At 37.0% G+C, this 16,166-nt stretch overlaps 2 protein-coding genes across 2 annotated transcripts; both read right to left on the bottom strand.

The window, feature by feature from the left end:
• Window positions 1-110: 110 nt before the first annotated feature.
• LOC105280038 (exportin-2) lies at window positions 111-6,763 on the bottom strand. The gene is made up of 16 exons (XM_011340208.3): window positions 6,232-6,763; window positions 5,913-6,058; window positions 5,486-5,824; window positions 5,282-5,389; window positions 5,097-5,189; window positions 4,850-5,017; window positions 4,575-4,704; window positions 4,344-4,507; window positions 3,905-4,094; window positions 2,211-2,409; window positions 1,859-2,119; window positions 1,593-1,684; window positions 1,216-1,516; window positions 932-1,099; window positions 546-856; window positions 111-461 (listed from the first exon to the last, which is right to left on the bottom strand). The coding sequence occupies exons 1-16, from the start codon at window positions 6,314-6,316 to the stop codon at window positions 316-318; spliced, it is 2,901 nt and encodes a 966-aa protein (XP_011338510.1). The 5' UTR covers window positions 6,317-6,763; the 3' UTR covers window positions 111-315.
• A 45-nt stretch (window positions 6,764-6,808) lies between these two features.
• LOC105280040 lies at window positions 6,809-14,018 on the bottom strand. The gene is made up of 6 exons (XM_011340211.3): window positions 13,591-14,018; window positions 8,011-8,098; window positions 7,705-7,940; window positions 7,506-7,569; window positions 7,212-7,396; window positions 6,809-6,997 (listed from the first exon to the last, which is right to left on the bottom strand). Exons 2-6 carry the CDS (start codon window positions 8,086-8,088, stop codon window positions 6,865-6,867), a joined length of 696 nt encoding a protein of 231 aa, XP_011338513.1. The 5' UTR covers window positions 8,089-8,098; window positions 13,591-14,018; the 3' UTR covers window positions 6,809-6,864.
• Window positions 14,019-16,166: the final 2,148 nt, after the last annotated feature.

The following is a 16,166-nucleotide window of genomic DNA, read 5'->3' as shown; positions in this document are numbered from 1 at the left end:
CAACAGCCAGTGCCAATATTATTCTACATATGAATAGATTTTAAAAAATATATACATATATATATATATATATATATATAGTCATTATATTGATTAAATAAAAGATTAAAAACAGAAATAAACCACATATTTATTGAACATCAGTCGTTTGGCGGATTTAATGCATGTTTATAGCGAACATGGCGAGCTTCACAAAATGTGTATATATAATTGTATAAAAAGGTCTTCCTCTACTTACAATTTATTCAATTCAATATTGTTCATCTTCCGAGCTATTAGGTGAACTTTCAATCTGTTTAGGACATCTAGTTTGTATTATGCAATAGTGATACCAGCTGTTTGGAAGTAGTCTCTTAAGTGTTTCGCATCCGGCTCGGGAACGTGGCCCAGCAACCTTGACAAATGTTCCGACGGTAATCGACCGAGGCCTTGTATCAAGTGGAAACGCACGTCACCGATGTCTAAACACAATAAAATACAATATCAAGATTTTAATTAAGATTAATTAAGAAGACATTTATGAAATGGACCGAGAATTCACGTACTTTGCAAGGGATCTTTCCGTGACGTTCTCGCACAAATCAGTTGACTGTAACCCACTTGGTATCCGACCGCATCATCGAACTCCGGGAGCACGTCCTCTTCCGGTATCGCGCTCTGATCCTGCGGCATCTCGAAGAACGCCACTAACACAATTAGCAAGCGGGCGTAGTACGAGTCGTACGGAGCCTCGCGCATCGCCGGACAATCGATCAGCAGATTTGAGAGTCCGACAGCCGCTACTTTACGTTCTATCTCGCCCGATATCTTGTGCAGATTAGTTATGAACACACGGTCCACTACCATTCCGAACATTCTGCAAAGACAAAAAAACTTTCTTGTAACTTTTGTCCCAAGTACGAGATGTCTTTATCACGTTCGCGAGACTCACTGTGGCTGTATTTGATCGATAATCGTTATCAAGCTTGACGATCCATACTTGATGATGTAGTGCGCGCAGAATATTATGAAACCTTTTACAAATTTCGTCGTTTTCGACGACGAGAGTCTTTGAAAGAGCAGCACGAAGATTTGTTTCATGTATGGTTCTAAAGTGTTCCTGCAATATTAAAGTACATCGCAATTTAACATGTTAATTGTCAAATACGTGAAATATAAAGAAAAAAGTGGAATGAAATAGAAAAAAATATTTAAGAGAAAATTTATTCGTCTTACGGTGCAAAGTATTCGATAATGCTCTGTAATAGCAGAAATCCTTCGTGATCGTTCGCTTTCGATGCAATTAACTTTTGAAAGACTCCCAGCAGCGAACTCGTCTTTTCTTCTTCCACGATTCGCTGCGAGCCGTGACTAATGAACGCTTGCAGCAAACGATTCAAGGGGTGGATATTAGCTTGGCGTTCGAACAGTACGGGCGTTAGGAGACACGGGAACAGAGCCATGTACGGTTCTGGCACATTTTGAGGTCGTAGCTCCAGAAGCAGCGCGAGAATTTGGAAAACGTAAGGAATAAATTCTGCAAGATATATATATCCCTGTTAATGAACATAAATTAAATAGCGATCGCAGCTTGTCGCGCGTGAATGACTCACCCGGTATGTCCTGTTGTAAAATTCCCTGGAAAATGGGAAACAGCGCTTGCTCGAAGGACGACACCGCTTCGAGATTCGTTTTACAGACGATTCTAAGAGAGGGAAAAAAAGAAAGATGTGCATTTTTAATACAAATTAAACAAAAAATAAAATTATACAAATATAAAGCAGCATGCGAGTGGCAAATCTGACAACAAACTAAAAGCAAAATGTTTCGCGAACGATACGAGCAGTTTCATGTTACCAGCGGCGTAAACGCAACTCACTTAATGGACAAACTTAAAGTTTCGAAGAGGTAGTGGTTGAAATTCGGCCGGCTTGGATTCCTCGAGACAACCGCGAGAATTTCGGTGAGCTTTGGAAGCAGGTCGGCCAGGAACGGCATCACGGCTTCCTGCAGAATACTGAAGCTTCTCATGATGGCTTTCATTACGTACTCGTTCTCCTCGGAGCCCGCCATCGTTAGACACGCGAAAAGTCCCTTCAGCAAGTCTGCCGCCAGTGGTGCCAGACCGGCTCCTTTGACTCTAGAAAATTCACGAGAAAAAATTATAGCCATTACATAATTCTATTTGCCGTTGCATTAGTTTTTATCATTGATTTTCCTTGAGCTCTTACATGGATGAATTGTCAGCTGCTCTCATCGCCAATATCTTCTCAATCGCACAAGCGGCGTAACTGTGTACGACGATGCTGTTGGCGCTTAGGTGTCTGATTAAGTGCGGTAAACTGCCTACTACCATTTCGTGCGGCAGTATCGATCTAAACGTCATTATCAGCTTTATTGCGTCCGCTTTAAGTACAGGAAACTCGTTCACTGAAAATGAAATTGTTACGCTGTAACTCTGTATTTTGTATTACAATAAAATATACGTATCGAGCTTTTTTAAAAGATTAATTGTTACAGTCAATATTAATTAATTATTAAGATTAATTGTATTGGGTTGTTCGGAAAGTTATTTTGTTTTTTCAAGGAAAAATGAAAGGCGGTTTTTTCATATTTAGAACAAATTTTATTCAGTGATGTATTGGCCATTTTGTTCCACTACCTTTCGCCATCTTTCTGGCAACTTTAAGATTCCACGCTCATAGAAGTCCTTCTCCTTATTGACAAAAAATTGAAGCAAGTGACTTTTGACGCCTTCATTTGAATCGAAGTTTACATTGTTCAAAGAATTTTGTAGAGACCGGAACAAATGGTAATCGGATGGTGCCAGATCAGGAGAGTATGGTGGGTGTGGTAGCACATCCCATCCAAGCTGTAAAAGCTTCTGGCGAGTGACCAAACTTGTGTGTGGTCTGGCATTGTCGTGATGGAATACGACACCTTTCCTATTCGCCAATTCCGGTCGCTTCTGCTTGATGGCAGCATCCAATTCATCCAGCTGACGACAATACACTTTCGAATCAATCGTCTGGTTGCTTGGTAGTAGCTCGAAAACTACGATTCCCTTCCAATCCCACCATACAGAAAGCATGATCTTCTTTTGATGAATATCTGCCTTGGATGTCGATTGAGCAGGTTCATCTTGCCTGCACCATGATCGTTTTCGCTTAACATTGTTGTAAACAATCCATTTTTCATCTCCAGTTATGATTCGCTTCAAAAATGGTTCATTTTCTTCACGTTTCAACGATGAATCGCAGATGGTAATGCGTCGAATCGAGTCAATTTCCTTTAAATTGTGTGGAACCCAAATATCGAGCTTTCAAACGAATCCAAGGCGTTTCAAATGATCGTAAACGGTCGAATTCGATAAATTTAACTTTTCAGCAATTTCGCGTGTTGTTATGCGACGGTTTGCATCCACCAGAGCCTTTATTTTCTCGTCATTAGCTTTAATTGGCCGACCTGAACGTGGTGCATCTTTCAAATCGAAATTTCCAGTACGAAATTTCGAAAACCAATTCTGACACTGACCTTCACTCAATACATCTTCTCCGTACACGGTACACAATTTTGTTCTCGCTTGCACTGCATTTTTACCCTTTCGGTAGTAAAAAAGCAAAATATTACGAAAATGCTCACTTTGATTTTCCATGTTTGATGTGATGCCAAAAAAAATTACTTGACAGATCGCAACACCCTAAGATACTAAATGACGTCTGAAATGTCAGTTGTCAAAATATAAAACGAATTTGCCGCTTAGAGTAAGGTTAAGTATCGAGGAACGCGACTAACGACATCGCTTTGTGAAAAACGAAATTACTTTCCGAACCCAATAATTTATTGTCAAGAATTAATTAATTATATTCAACGGCAAATTTTGATGGCTAGATTATTTCTTAAAACTGTGTCCTTTGATATTCACCATCCACTTTTGCCAACTCAGGTTGGATATGCTGTTGAGTAAATTGCGGCAGCGAGACGAGCTCGCTGCTCTGAGTGACACCGTGTTTCTGTGTCTGCGCTTTGCTCGCGCAACTAATAACGAGGTAGATAGCGGCGTCCTTGCTACGCCAGTGCTTCACGGGGTTTTCGGCATAATTTTGTAACATTATCTGAAAAATAAACGCATGCGAGGAATACATACATACGTGTTGCAACATATGGGTTACAACGAAAGTCCGTAGCGTTAATTTGTTTTTAATGGAAAGAAGATTACAAGTTCTGGATAGGTGAAGCTACTACAAAGATGGCAAATGTTAGTAGACAAGACGGCGCAAATTTCGCTGAAGTGAAACGCTACGAACTTTTATTACAAAATATTACTGATAGTAATTTATAATATCTTTCTTGTTATAATTTACCTGTGTATACGGCCCTAAAATTTCTGTAACTTTCACCTCGAAGTATTTAAACAACACTTTTACTAAATCACACGCGGCACGTTTTCTGGTGTCCACATCACTGCCTTCGATATCTCGTCTGATGTACTCCTCAGGATTACTCTCAAATAATTCTTTGTCCGATTCTATAAAATTTTAACAATTGAATGTTATCGTTTATCATGTAACGTATTATGCTTCGATTACCATTACCTCTAAATTCCATATTGGGGATAATAACTTTCTCGCAAATGTTGCTAAGAACTGTCGGGTCTTCGAATAAATGTCTGTATTGCGCTCGATCCGCTACTGTAGCCAAAAATTGTAACGCATTTGAGACCAGCTGTAATAACATACATTGGAAATGCAATAAATTTGCAACATTTTGCTTAAATTAATATTAATGTGATATAATATTATAAAATATATAATTTAAAAAATTCCCTGATAAAAAATGCATAGAATAGATTTAGTTGAATTTTCCTTACAGCATCGTATTTGGATTGTTGTCCAGTGGACGTGAGTAAATTCCAAATCGCCGTAACAAATTCGGGTAAAATTCCCTGGAACTCCTCATTGTACTTCTGTGCATACAGACTAATATTGTCGCACACTTGAGATTTCAATTGTTCTATTACACCCGCTTCTTCCTCATCCTTCAAGCAAATTTCACGTTAAAATTATTTCAATCTCGCAGTCTTTGAATTAATCCTAACATATAACTCCGATAATTACCGTAGTCTGCAGGGAGGGCACCTCGATGTTTAACAAAGTATGAAAGTTTTTCATCCAGGGCTCCATATTGTCCTCGAAGTATTCCGGCAGATCCTGTACGTGCGTTTGTGTCAATGACATATTTCTTAGCGATCAATTCTCACCTATATTTTATATATGCGAGTAAATAAAAAAAACACACTTACTTGAAAATTAAGAGAATAAAACACTTTACATATTGTCACTAACGAATTGTATATAACTTTTAAGGCTTCTACGTTATTCGCATGTACTTGCGTTAAATTCATTGTAGCCTGCAAAGTATTTCGTTCAGAATTATTCGTTGTTGACACACATATATATATATTGTTAACAAATGTATGCAAATATATTTGTCGACAGTTACTCACTAAAAATAAATCCGTCAGGGGCTTCGCAAACTTGTCTAGCACAAACTTGATCTCCGTCCACAGGACCTCGCTTTTAAATTCGTACCTATACTTCTTAAACAAGGAATGTGCGGTGTACAAAACTCCGTTAATTATATAGAAATCACCGGTATTGAACTTCTCCACCATCTGATCTATCAAGTCGGGCCATTTATTCGGGAAGTCGTGCTTCCCAATAATTGACACGGCGTCTGACAGTTGTTTCTGTATGGATTCCGGCGAGTGTAACATTAGCGTGACGATCAGCTTCTTGATCGCCGTTCTGTCCTCGTCGTGTATGCGATCCGTCGAGTCCTCCTCCTAAAATAGCGGAACCCACTGAATTAAATTTCTCGCACGCAAACAGTGACGCAGCGCAGTCCGGAGTAAACAAAAAATCCAAACCTACCACTTTCCAATTACGCTTAACATAATTCTTAAAGGCAACTGCACCAGCGATCCTAATCGTTATGTTAACGTCAGATTTATCTACTAAATGAAGCAGCAATAATGGATAGTTCTTATTCACTTCCACCGACTCCAAAAATTTCTCAGCTGAAACGCAAGTTGGACGTAAGTGTGGAAACTAAGTCGAGAACGTAGAGTAAGGCCTTACATGTACGCTTTCCCATGTAAAATATGCAATGTTTGTTATACATTTGTATACTTTTCTACATAAGATTTTATACTTTCGGGAATATCGGCTCACTCGTTTTGAAGGTTATTACCTGGACGTCTAACCTGGACGTCTGGACTGAGAGTTTGGTTCAGATATTCGCTGAGCGTCAATATATTGTCGTTACTGAGCTCCATGCCGGCGATGACGGACAGTAGCTACTCTTCAATTCTGTATTTTTCTTTTATTACTTGCTCGTTCTTCGCAGAAACGCAGAAACCGACAATTAACACCGCATGATACTCGCAACCGCCTTTCGCTTGCGGCAAATTACAAAAATTCTAGCGAAAGCCGCCATTGGCCGTTAAGTAGCGCTCGCAGCGCTCAACGACAGTGGCGGGAAACAACGATAATTTATAAACATTGTTTTTGTATTTCAATTAAAATTAAAGGTGCGAAAATTCATATGATTAGAGTGTCTGACTTAAATGTTGATAAATAATATATTTTATAAAGTAATATATGTATCAAAGCATTCTAGAAAACCATAAATTTATTAGAAGACAAGATGTAATTATATGAAATTTGTTACAATAATTTGTTATCTAAATTAATATAAGCTATATATTAATTGTATTTAGTCAAAATAAATTAATTTAAAGTAATCAATCTATATATATAAAATTATTAAATACGTTTTTATATGAAAATGTTATAAGAAATATTATAAAAAACCGCAAGAGTGTTATAAAATTTTGTTCTTCTCGCCTGTTTTGTATTTATTAACTGCAAGTTTGCCTCGTTCTATCTTGGCCTGCACCTTGTGCAATGTATCTTCTTTTAATCTAATGGCGTGCATTAGATTATTGTTGCCCGACCTGTGCAAAAATTATATAATTATTTTATAATTTTCAATTCACGCATATAAGTGCCTTCCATCATTTCTAATTACGCCAATGAAAAACGTGTTGCAACTTACTGGATTTTCTACTGGAAATTTTAATTTCTAATAAATTGCAATTTATTAAAAGTTTTAAGCATATATTTATAGATTTTTAGCTTTAAAAAGTGATATTAAAAATATGTGTTTACTTGACATCGGACATTACGCCGTCAAGATTCACTAGATCGTCAATGTCGACATTGGCTCTGATATAATCCGAATCGCCCTCTCGCCTCATGTCATTTAATTCTCGTTGCAGATGCATAAGTTCATCGCCGACCTTTCTGCACTCCTCGCGATGATTTCCAATGTCTTTCAATAGCACACTTCTAGACTTTAGCAATAAAGCAAATTTATGTGATTAGTAGTATCGATTTAGTACTGAGAATTTTGTAGCGGTGATCTGGCAAAATTTGTAAAATATATTTTCTTAATAATCATACGTATTCCGTGATCCATTGGGAAAAGTGATTTGCGTAGTTTCCTGCCTCCGATAAGCAGTCATCCCTGAAATAAAATTGCATTGATCGCGCGAGACTCTTATTTGCTGGATTAATAATAATAAAAATTAAATTTATAATAATAACTATAATAATTATCAATAAAATCAATAACATTTTCTAATAACTGGAAAATACTTACCACTGCTTATGCGACGTGGTTGCCCTCGCGCTTTGGAAATCCCTCAATTCCTGTTTCTTCTCAGCCTGGATCTTCGCGTTTGCCGATATCTCCGTGTCAATGTCGGACACCTCCTGAATCAGCTTGCCGTAATTTTCTTCGATGTTGCCGTTACTCTCAAGCAACTGTGACACCTTATTCCTCCAATAACACGCTTCTTTGTCGCTCTTCTCGACTGATTTTCTCAATTCTACGAGCTGGAACAACAAAGAGATACAAATTTTCTGATCTAACGTTGATTCAAGACTGCTTATCGTTCACTCGCACCTGTTTCATGCGAGACGTGATTACGGCCGATTCGGAATTTTCAACGTCCTCCCTCTCGTTGCCAACGGGCCTCTCCATTGCTGCGTTTCTGCCGCAAAACGTTAGCCAATGTTGAATAAAGTAACGCGGTAATGGTATATATATTTGCTTGAAAATCAATATGTACTCGGATACTTTTTACGATCGCCGTGCTATCGAGTACGTCTCCCGAATGAATAGGAATGTCCAATTGCATTAGCAGAGGAATCGATCATTTCAAATTATTTCAAACTGACCAATAGCGACGCGATCCGTATATCACGTGGAAATCAAATCGAGGAATCTACCAATTACGAGAATCTAGGCGGGCGAATCCGCTGCATGAATGACTCGTCTGAACTCAGGCATTAATTATATCTAAGGCCCGGGCAGCACATGTTAGCGTAATATATGTTTCTTAGACGTATCTAATGTCTAAGAAACATAAAGTACCATTTAAGAAACGGTTTAAATAGAAACCGTTTTTAGACCTCAATTTTAAAAACGTATTTTTCACCTTTCCACAGAAACGAAAAATGTGTTTTATTAAATTGATTTGAAATTATATAATTAATATAGAAAAAATAGTAATTTCTACTTACTTTGAGAGTATTAATTATTTTTACATCATACGTTTCAATGTACTCGATTATGGAACAAGAGACAAAAATCAACACAAGCGTGTGTGATTCCCACCTCTGATTCACCAAGCGACCGATAGATGGCCAGGCCAGACGTGACGTTCTCGCAAGTAACATTTGTGTCATCACCTTATAAATAACCATCCGGAAAACCGATCCATACTCTTTTCTTCTTCTTTTTTTTGAAACTTTTGAGATCACTGTTACTTGAAGTGATATTTCAAAAGAGTGAGATTCCACTACACGAAATTTAGAGAGTAATTCATAAAATAGTTTTTTACAAAAATGTGACTTAACTCTGTCTATCTTTGAGGCACTGATATATAGAATTGATAAATATTTTTCTGATGGTTTCTGAAACGTTTCTCCTAACGTTTTTTCGTTGGACATTTTTCTGCTAAATAAACGTTTCAATAAAATGGTTATGAAACGGTTTTGAAACCAATGTGTGCTGCCTGGGGGATTTATTTGTTGCACCAATTATAAGCGTGAATTTAATTGTCGTCTATCTTCAACGCGAAATGCTAATTGCGACCATTGTGCCAATCCAGTCGAACAATCGGTAGCGTTGTTAAAACAGACAGGTTCAGCATTAATCAAGTACCTTTAAATTTGCGTCATCCATGAATCATATGCGAGCGCATATTTCCATCGCGTTTAATATAAATAAATATAATAAATATATAATTTTTGCCGTTGTATAATGAAGGAATCAGCCGTGATGCAGCAATGTAATTTTGCTCGTACGAAAGATGTGAGATTTTCTTGGGATTATCGCGCATCGAGGACTGCATTGGTAATATACAGGGTGTCCCGGGTTTTAACCGACAAACTGCGGGAGCATATTCTACTAGTGGAAATAAGAAAAAATTCTTATATCGAGTTTGCTTAGAAATGCTTTATTACAAAGTTATAAACCAATATTGAAAAGAAATACGAGATAAGTAACAACGGAACATAGTGTAGAATTTGCAAGGTCGAAGATGTTTATGTTACGTGTATTCACATGTATTCGTGTTCACTATGTTGAAACGATTCAGTATGATTGTTACTTTCACAACAGTAGCCGTTAGATTTCAATCGTCGTGTCAACTAGCAACTACTATCAGAATGCCAAAAGTGTTTTCAAATGAGAAATACACCGATATTCATTTCGTGTACGGATTCTGTGACGGAAATGCACGAGCTGCCGTACGAGAGTGTCAACGTAGATTTCCTAACAGGAGAGTACCAGATAGTTCTGTGTTTAGTAATACCCATTTGCAATTACGTAATTTGGGTTCATTTCGACCTATGAATGAATATGATGATGTTCGTTCAGCTCTAAGACACCGACGACGCTCGGAAAGAATCTTAAATCTTCGCCAAAACAGCTGGATACAGTTAGACGGTTGTCCATCGCACTATGCTAGACAAGTTAGAAACTGGTTAGATGAACATTACGCTCATAGGTGGATTGGTCGAGGAGGACCGGTTTTCTGGCCTCCAAGATCGCCCGATTTAACACCTCTTGATTTTTATTTATGGGCAACTTTAAAAAATAAAGTTTACAGTACAGAAGTAATCTCGCTTGAAGATTTAAAGCAACGAATTACTAATTCAGTTACTGAGATGCAACAAAATTTTCAGGAATGTCGTACTGTAACAAATTCTGTACTACGTCGATGCCTAGCTTGTATCGATGTGCAAGGACAACATTTTGAAATGCGTCGCTAAATCATTGCGTAGATAATTTTTATTTTTGTGAAAAAATCCGTTGTTACTTATCTCATATTTCTTTTCAATATTGGTTTATAACTTTGTAATAAAGCATTTCTAAGCAAACTCGATATATTGGGTTGTTCGGAAAGTAATTTCGTTTTTCACAAAGCGATGTCGTTAGTCGCGTTCCTCGATACTTAACCTTACTCTAAGCGGCAAATTCGTTTTATATTTTGACAACTGACATTTCAGACGTCATTTAGTATCTTAGGGTGTTGCGATCTGTCAAGTAATTTTTTTTGGCATCACATCAAACATGGAAAATCAAAGTGAGCATTTTCGTAATATTTTGCTTTTTTACTACCGAAAGGGTAAAAATGCAGTGCAAGCGAGAACAAAATTGTGTACCGTGTACGGAGAAGATGTATTGAGTGAAGGTCAGTGTCAGAATTGGTTTTCGAAATTTCGTACTGGAAATTTCGATTTGAAAGATGCACCACGTTCAGGTCGACCAATTAAAGCTAATGACGAGAAAATAAAGGCTCTGGTGGATGCAAACCGTCGCATAACAACACGCGAAATTGCTGAAAAGTTAAATTTATCGAATTCGACCGTTTACGATTATTTGAAACGCCTTGGATTCGTTTGAAAGCTCGATATTTGGGTTCCACACAATTTAAAGGAAATTGACTCGATTCGACGCATTACCATCTGCGATTCATCGTTGAAACGTGAAGAAAATGAACCATTTTTGAAGCGAATCATAACTGGAGATGAAAAATGGATTGTTTACAACAATGTTAAGCGAAAACGATCATGGTGCAGGCAAGATGAACCTGCTCAATCGACATCCAAGGCAGATATTCATCAAAAGAAGATCATGCTTTCTGTATGGTGGGATTGGAAGGGAATCGTAGTTTTCGAGCTACTACCAAGCAACCAGACGATTGATTCGAAAGTGTATTGTCGTCAGCTGGATGAATTGGATGCTGCCATCAAGCAGAAGCGACCGGAATTGGCGAATAGGAAAGGTGTCGTATTCCATCACGACAATGCCAGACCACACACAAGTTTGGTCACTCGCCAGAAGCTTTTACAGCTTGGATGGGATGTGCTACCACACCCACCATACTCTCCTGATCTGGCACCATCCGATTACCATTTGTTCCGGTCTCTACAAAATTCTTTGAACAATGTAAACTTCGATTCAAATGAAGGCGTCAAAAGTCACTTGCTTCAATTTTTTGTCAATAAGGAGAAGGACTTCTATGAGCGTGGAATCTTAAAGTTGCCAGAAAGATGGCGAAAGGTAGTGGAACAAAATGGCCAATACATCACTGAATAAAATTTGTTCTAAATATGAAAAAACCGCCTTTCATTTTCCTTGAAAAAACGAAATAACTTTCCGAACAACCCAATAAGAATTTTTTCTTATTTCCACTAGTAGAATATGCTCCCGCAGTTTGTCGGTTAAAACCCGGAACACCCTGTATATCAAAATTTCTCAATTTTCTAAATTTACAATTTTATTTTCATTTTATTTAATTAATTTTTAAACCTTAGTGAATGCTAACATTGAGCGATACTCTCGGTGCGAATTAATTTTTCAGGCCGCGTTTCGCCTTTGCAGTCCCAAGCACGTCAGCTGATTTTTTCTTCGACGAATGTCAGTCCGAGCGGCACGACCGCGACCGGCGACGCGTTCTACGTTTCCGCAGTCTTCGTACGACCGCCGCGACGTGCGTTTGCACGACGCAGTTGTCCGCATTCCTTCCTCGCCGAATCTGTCAGTCGACGTCGCGGTCGCCGTCCGTGAGGTTCGTATCGTATCTCCAAATGTGCGAAATGTTCCCTGGTATGCCGCTGATTAACGCGCGCTTCTCTCACGTATGACGTGTACCACGGTGAGTAATACACAATTGCTATCATCATTACACGAGTGGCGGAATTAATTTTCATGTTGCAACTATGAAAAACCGTGACGCGGAATTTTCATTCAGTCCTTGAGAATATCCGAGTGTCTTAAATCTGTTTTTTTTTTTGAGCATTTAACAAACTCCTCTGAAATTGTACTGAAAAAAATAACAGCTGTGCAATTATATATTTATTTTTTAACTAAAAGTCTCAAGTAAATGATTATGTAATATCGATACGATCTTGAAAGCTACAGCAAGGTATTTATTATCGTAAGATTAGCGAGATCGTAATTATATGTACGAAGAAATGGATTATTTCCAAGATATGTTGCTGTATAAATGTAAAATATGAATTGGCACAATTATGGCCTTCAAATATATCGATTCAGCAAAGAGTTATGATTTCTAGGTTGCTTCTTGTGTAATCTACTCTTTAATTATCTTATCTCTTTATCAAGTCTGACGACTCGTAGATCGAGCTGTACCATTTGATTCGCGCGACGTACTTATAGTTGGCTCGAATTACGTGGACTGTGCGAAATAACGCGATTTTGCGTAAACATAGATATAACGATGCGCCATGCAAAATGCAAGAAATCAGTTTGCACTTCAGCGCGATCAGCCGGCAAACAAAATCTTGTGCGATTATGATCAATAATCAAAACCTGCCCGATTATATTTTCAAGAAATGTTTCACTCCGTAACTTGACGTTGGAATTAAACAAAATACTTTTTATTATTTATATTAAAATTATATTAATAGTTGTGTCTTTTTCGTTATATATCTTCTAACTTAATAATGCAAATAATACAAAAGATAATATACAATTACAAGGATCAATAAGGAAGACAAATAATATTTTTCCATCTTTGCACGCGCAAGAATCTAAGAAAATTATTTTTTTACTGATATATTTAATATTGCGTCAGCCTTTTCTCCCGTTAAATAAAAATTACTGCGAGCTTCTTATCGGCTTCATCTGACGTGGCCGCGTCCACGGCTGTCAGGTTGCTAATTTATTGCGACTTAGTAAATCCTTTGTAATAATAACATGTAAAACATTGTAATAACTGGGCGCCAACTAATTTTATAAAACTAGATAAGTTAAAATTGGATAAGGTCTCAGGGGTGGATATTTGGGAGGACCCTTTCTATATGATACTGACTGTTGGGACACCCACAGGATATAATTGAAAAATAAAAAAAACGTTAAACGGAACTTCAAATACTATAATTCGGAATATAGAGGTCTCACAGAAAATTTAGTTTTAGGCAGAATAGTACAATAGTTATTTCTACTCACAATTGACGCGGGGAGGTCTCTTACTCTGTCAGCCTTGGTTATTAAACTTTTGCAATCGCAGCTGCGAGCCGTCCACGGCTTAGAAAAAATTTTGTAAAGCGGCGATCCGACTCCCCGGGAGCTGACTCTAGGATTCTGCTAGACTTGCTTTACTATATAGCACCGCCATCCAAAGAGTGCCACACGGTGATCCCGCTCCTTCGCGCATAGACGAGGTACGGTGCCGTCGGTCATTTACGCATGCGTTCTTTGCGTATCGATAAATCGATATCAATCGATGTCCCATATACAATTGGGCATACGCCCTTGATCACCGTCCATCCTCGTCCGTCCTATGGGCCGGATGGGAGCACATCGCGTCTCCTTCGGCCAGAATTCAGTGACCAGAATTGAGAGAACCTCCCGTTTGTCCGAAATATAAGCAATCCGAATTTTATAGCGCAACAATTCAATAATATAATAAATAATTTCAAAATTCATACAACAGTTTCAGTAAGTAATGATGATTTTCAATAATTTCAACAACATCAATAAAAAAATATAAAATGAAAATATTTAAAATACTCGGCCTATAATTGTTATATAAACTTCCGACGAGCCGGATCACGTCGACGTTGGGGGAATAAACTTACACTGTCACAATATATAAATATATATAAATATAATATATAATTTTACTGATATTATAGTAAATATAAAAATATATATATAAATTCCGATAATTCTGCAAGAAAGTTTTTATCACATCTTACGAAACGTTCTACGAATACTTTACGTAGCACAGGCAAGTTTTTAGAATTTCATGTGGGACAGGACGACGACTGATAAATAACCGCGTACTATGCTCTATATCCTGTCACATAAAGGATGTAGCAATAATCGCATTGATTACACGGTGTCTTTAAAATTACTTCTCTCTAAAGAGTTTCCTTAAAAAAAGAAAACTGGACAAAAGGTTAATTTATAAGCGGTTAAATATAAATTAAGGGTTAAATATAATATCAGTAAAAGAAATAATTTTCTTAGATTTTTGCGCGCATGAAGATTACGTGTGTGGAAAAATTGCGTAACAGTTTTTATGAAACGATTGTGTAACGAGAATATATAATTAGCTCCTTGCAAATTTGCTATTATTAATTACTAGAGTCTATCATAAAAGATTATCAAAGTTCATTAAGTTACACGTACACTGCTTAGCCGCTGAAGCAAGCGCATGTCATAAATATCACGTGTGACTTAAAATACATGATATTTATATAACGAACGATTTAACTTTTACGGGGCTTATACGCGAGGATTGTCCGTCATTCTGCCCTCGCATCCCCCTGTTAGCATTTTCCCTAACGCGGATTTACGTCGGCAACTTGTGCACACGCATCGGGGTTCACATGTAAATCGCTTCGTTACGCTCATTACGTAGTAGTCGATCGATCGCTCGCTCGCGCGTTATTTAGCTTCGGCACATGTGAATATAGCAAGGACAAATAAACAACGAAAAATATGTCCACCACGAACCTTCCTACACAGGCCGACTTTTATGCTTCCTTTTAACGAACCCTCTGTGTAGCTATTATTACATTACGCTGATTACCCATACAGCACCGATTAATACAGAAAGCTTTCAGGAAGGTTTTAAAATCATTTCAAGATTTCACATTTCATATGCAACATTTCTGAAAGGATTCCGCAATATGTCATATGAAATGTTGCAACAGAAATGTTTCTAAAACCTGCCACATGCAATAAATGTGAAAAAATGTGAATATTGTAAAAAGTAAAATTATATATATATATACCTAGACCAAGTATTCGATCTTTAGTGAAGCTAACCAGTTGACAAAAAAATGCATTATCTTCACGTATTCTTTTTTCTTTCAAATGTAAGTGTTGGTTGAACAGAGAATTATATATCTATATAATTCTTTCCTTTTAATCAACTATTTGGAGGAAGAAAAAGGAAAATATATAATATAAGAATGGCTCTTTGTCAATGTGCCAACAATTCACGCTTTTTAAAGGGAAACTTGGTGAATACTTGGTTTAGCTATGTATGTGTACATCTATATATCTTATATATATTATGTATTTTTTTCATTAAGCATATTTATTATATTAATTAGATTGCAAACATTAAATAAAAATAATAAATACATTTTATATATAATTTTTATTATAACTTTTTAGTATTTGCAATCTTCTGAATACTCGTATAATAAATTTAAATATAATTTCTGAAGTATTTTCAATTGATTTTAATAAGAGCTTTATAATTTGTGTGCAACATCATAGGAAAGTTTCAAAATTATTTCAATTAACCTTTAGTAATATATCAAAAAGATTTCAGCTATTTTAATAATCTTTCAGCAATATTTCAGAAAGGTTGCAGATTGATCTATACCTTTCAGCAACCTTTCTATAAGGTTTTGAATGCAAGTGTCGCGGACATTTTGCTATTCCGGAGTTGTCTCATAACTGTTGCAGAAACATTTTGCAATGTTTATGAGATGCTTTCATCTGTCAGATTAAATACTTGTGAAATATTTCTGAAATGTTTTCGTGCTGTATGGGTATTATTA

Source organism: Ooceraea biroi, chromosome 13 (assembly GCF_003672135.1).
Source record: "Ooceraea biroi isolate clonal line C1 chromosome 13, Obir_v5.4, whole genome shotgun sequence".
Taxonomy (NCBI): Eukaryota; Metazoa; Arthropoda; class Insecta; order Hymenoptera; family Formicidae; genus Ooceraea; species Ooceraea biroi.
This window is presented reverse-complemented; position numbering and strand designations above follow the sequence as displayed.

Coding starts and splice junctions, on each gene's coding strand:
- LOC105280040 (XM_011340211.3), bottom strand. CDS start 8,088: ATGGAGAGGCCCGTTGGCAACGAGAGGGAGGACGTTGAAAATTCCGAA. Junction 7,397..7,505: donor CCCAATGGATCACGGAATAC/GTATGATTATTA, acceptor TTATTGCTAAAG/TCTAGAAGTGTGCTATTGAA. Junction 6,998..7,211: donor GGCGTAATGTCCGATGTCAA/GTAAACACATAT, acceptor ATTTTTGCACAG/GTCGGGCAACAATAATCTAA.
- LOC105280038 (XM_011340208.3), bottom strand. CDS start 6,316: ATGGAGCTCAGTAACGACAATATATTGACGCTCAGCGAATATCTGAAC. Junction 5,825..5,912: donor TTAAGCGTAATTGGAAAGTG/GTAGGTTTGGAT, acceptor CCGCTATTTTAG/GAGGAGGACTCGACGGATCG. Junction 2,120..2,210: donor GCAGCTGACAATTCATCCAT/GTAAGAGCTCAA, acceptor TGAATTTTCTAG/AGTCAAAGGAGCCGGTCTGG.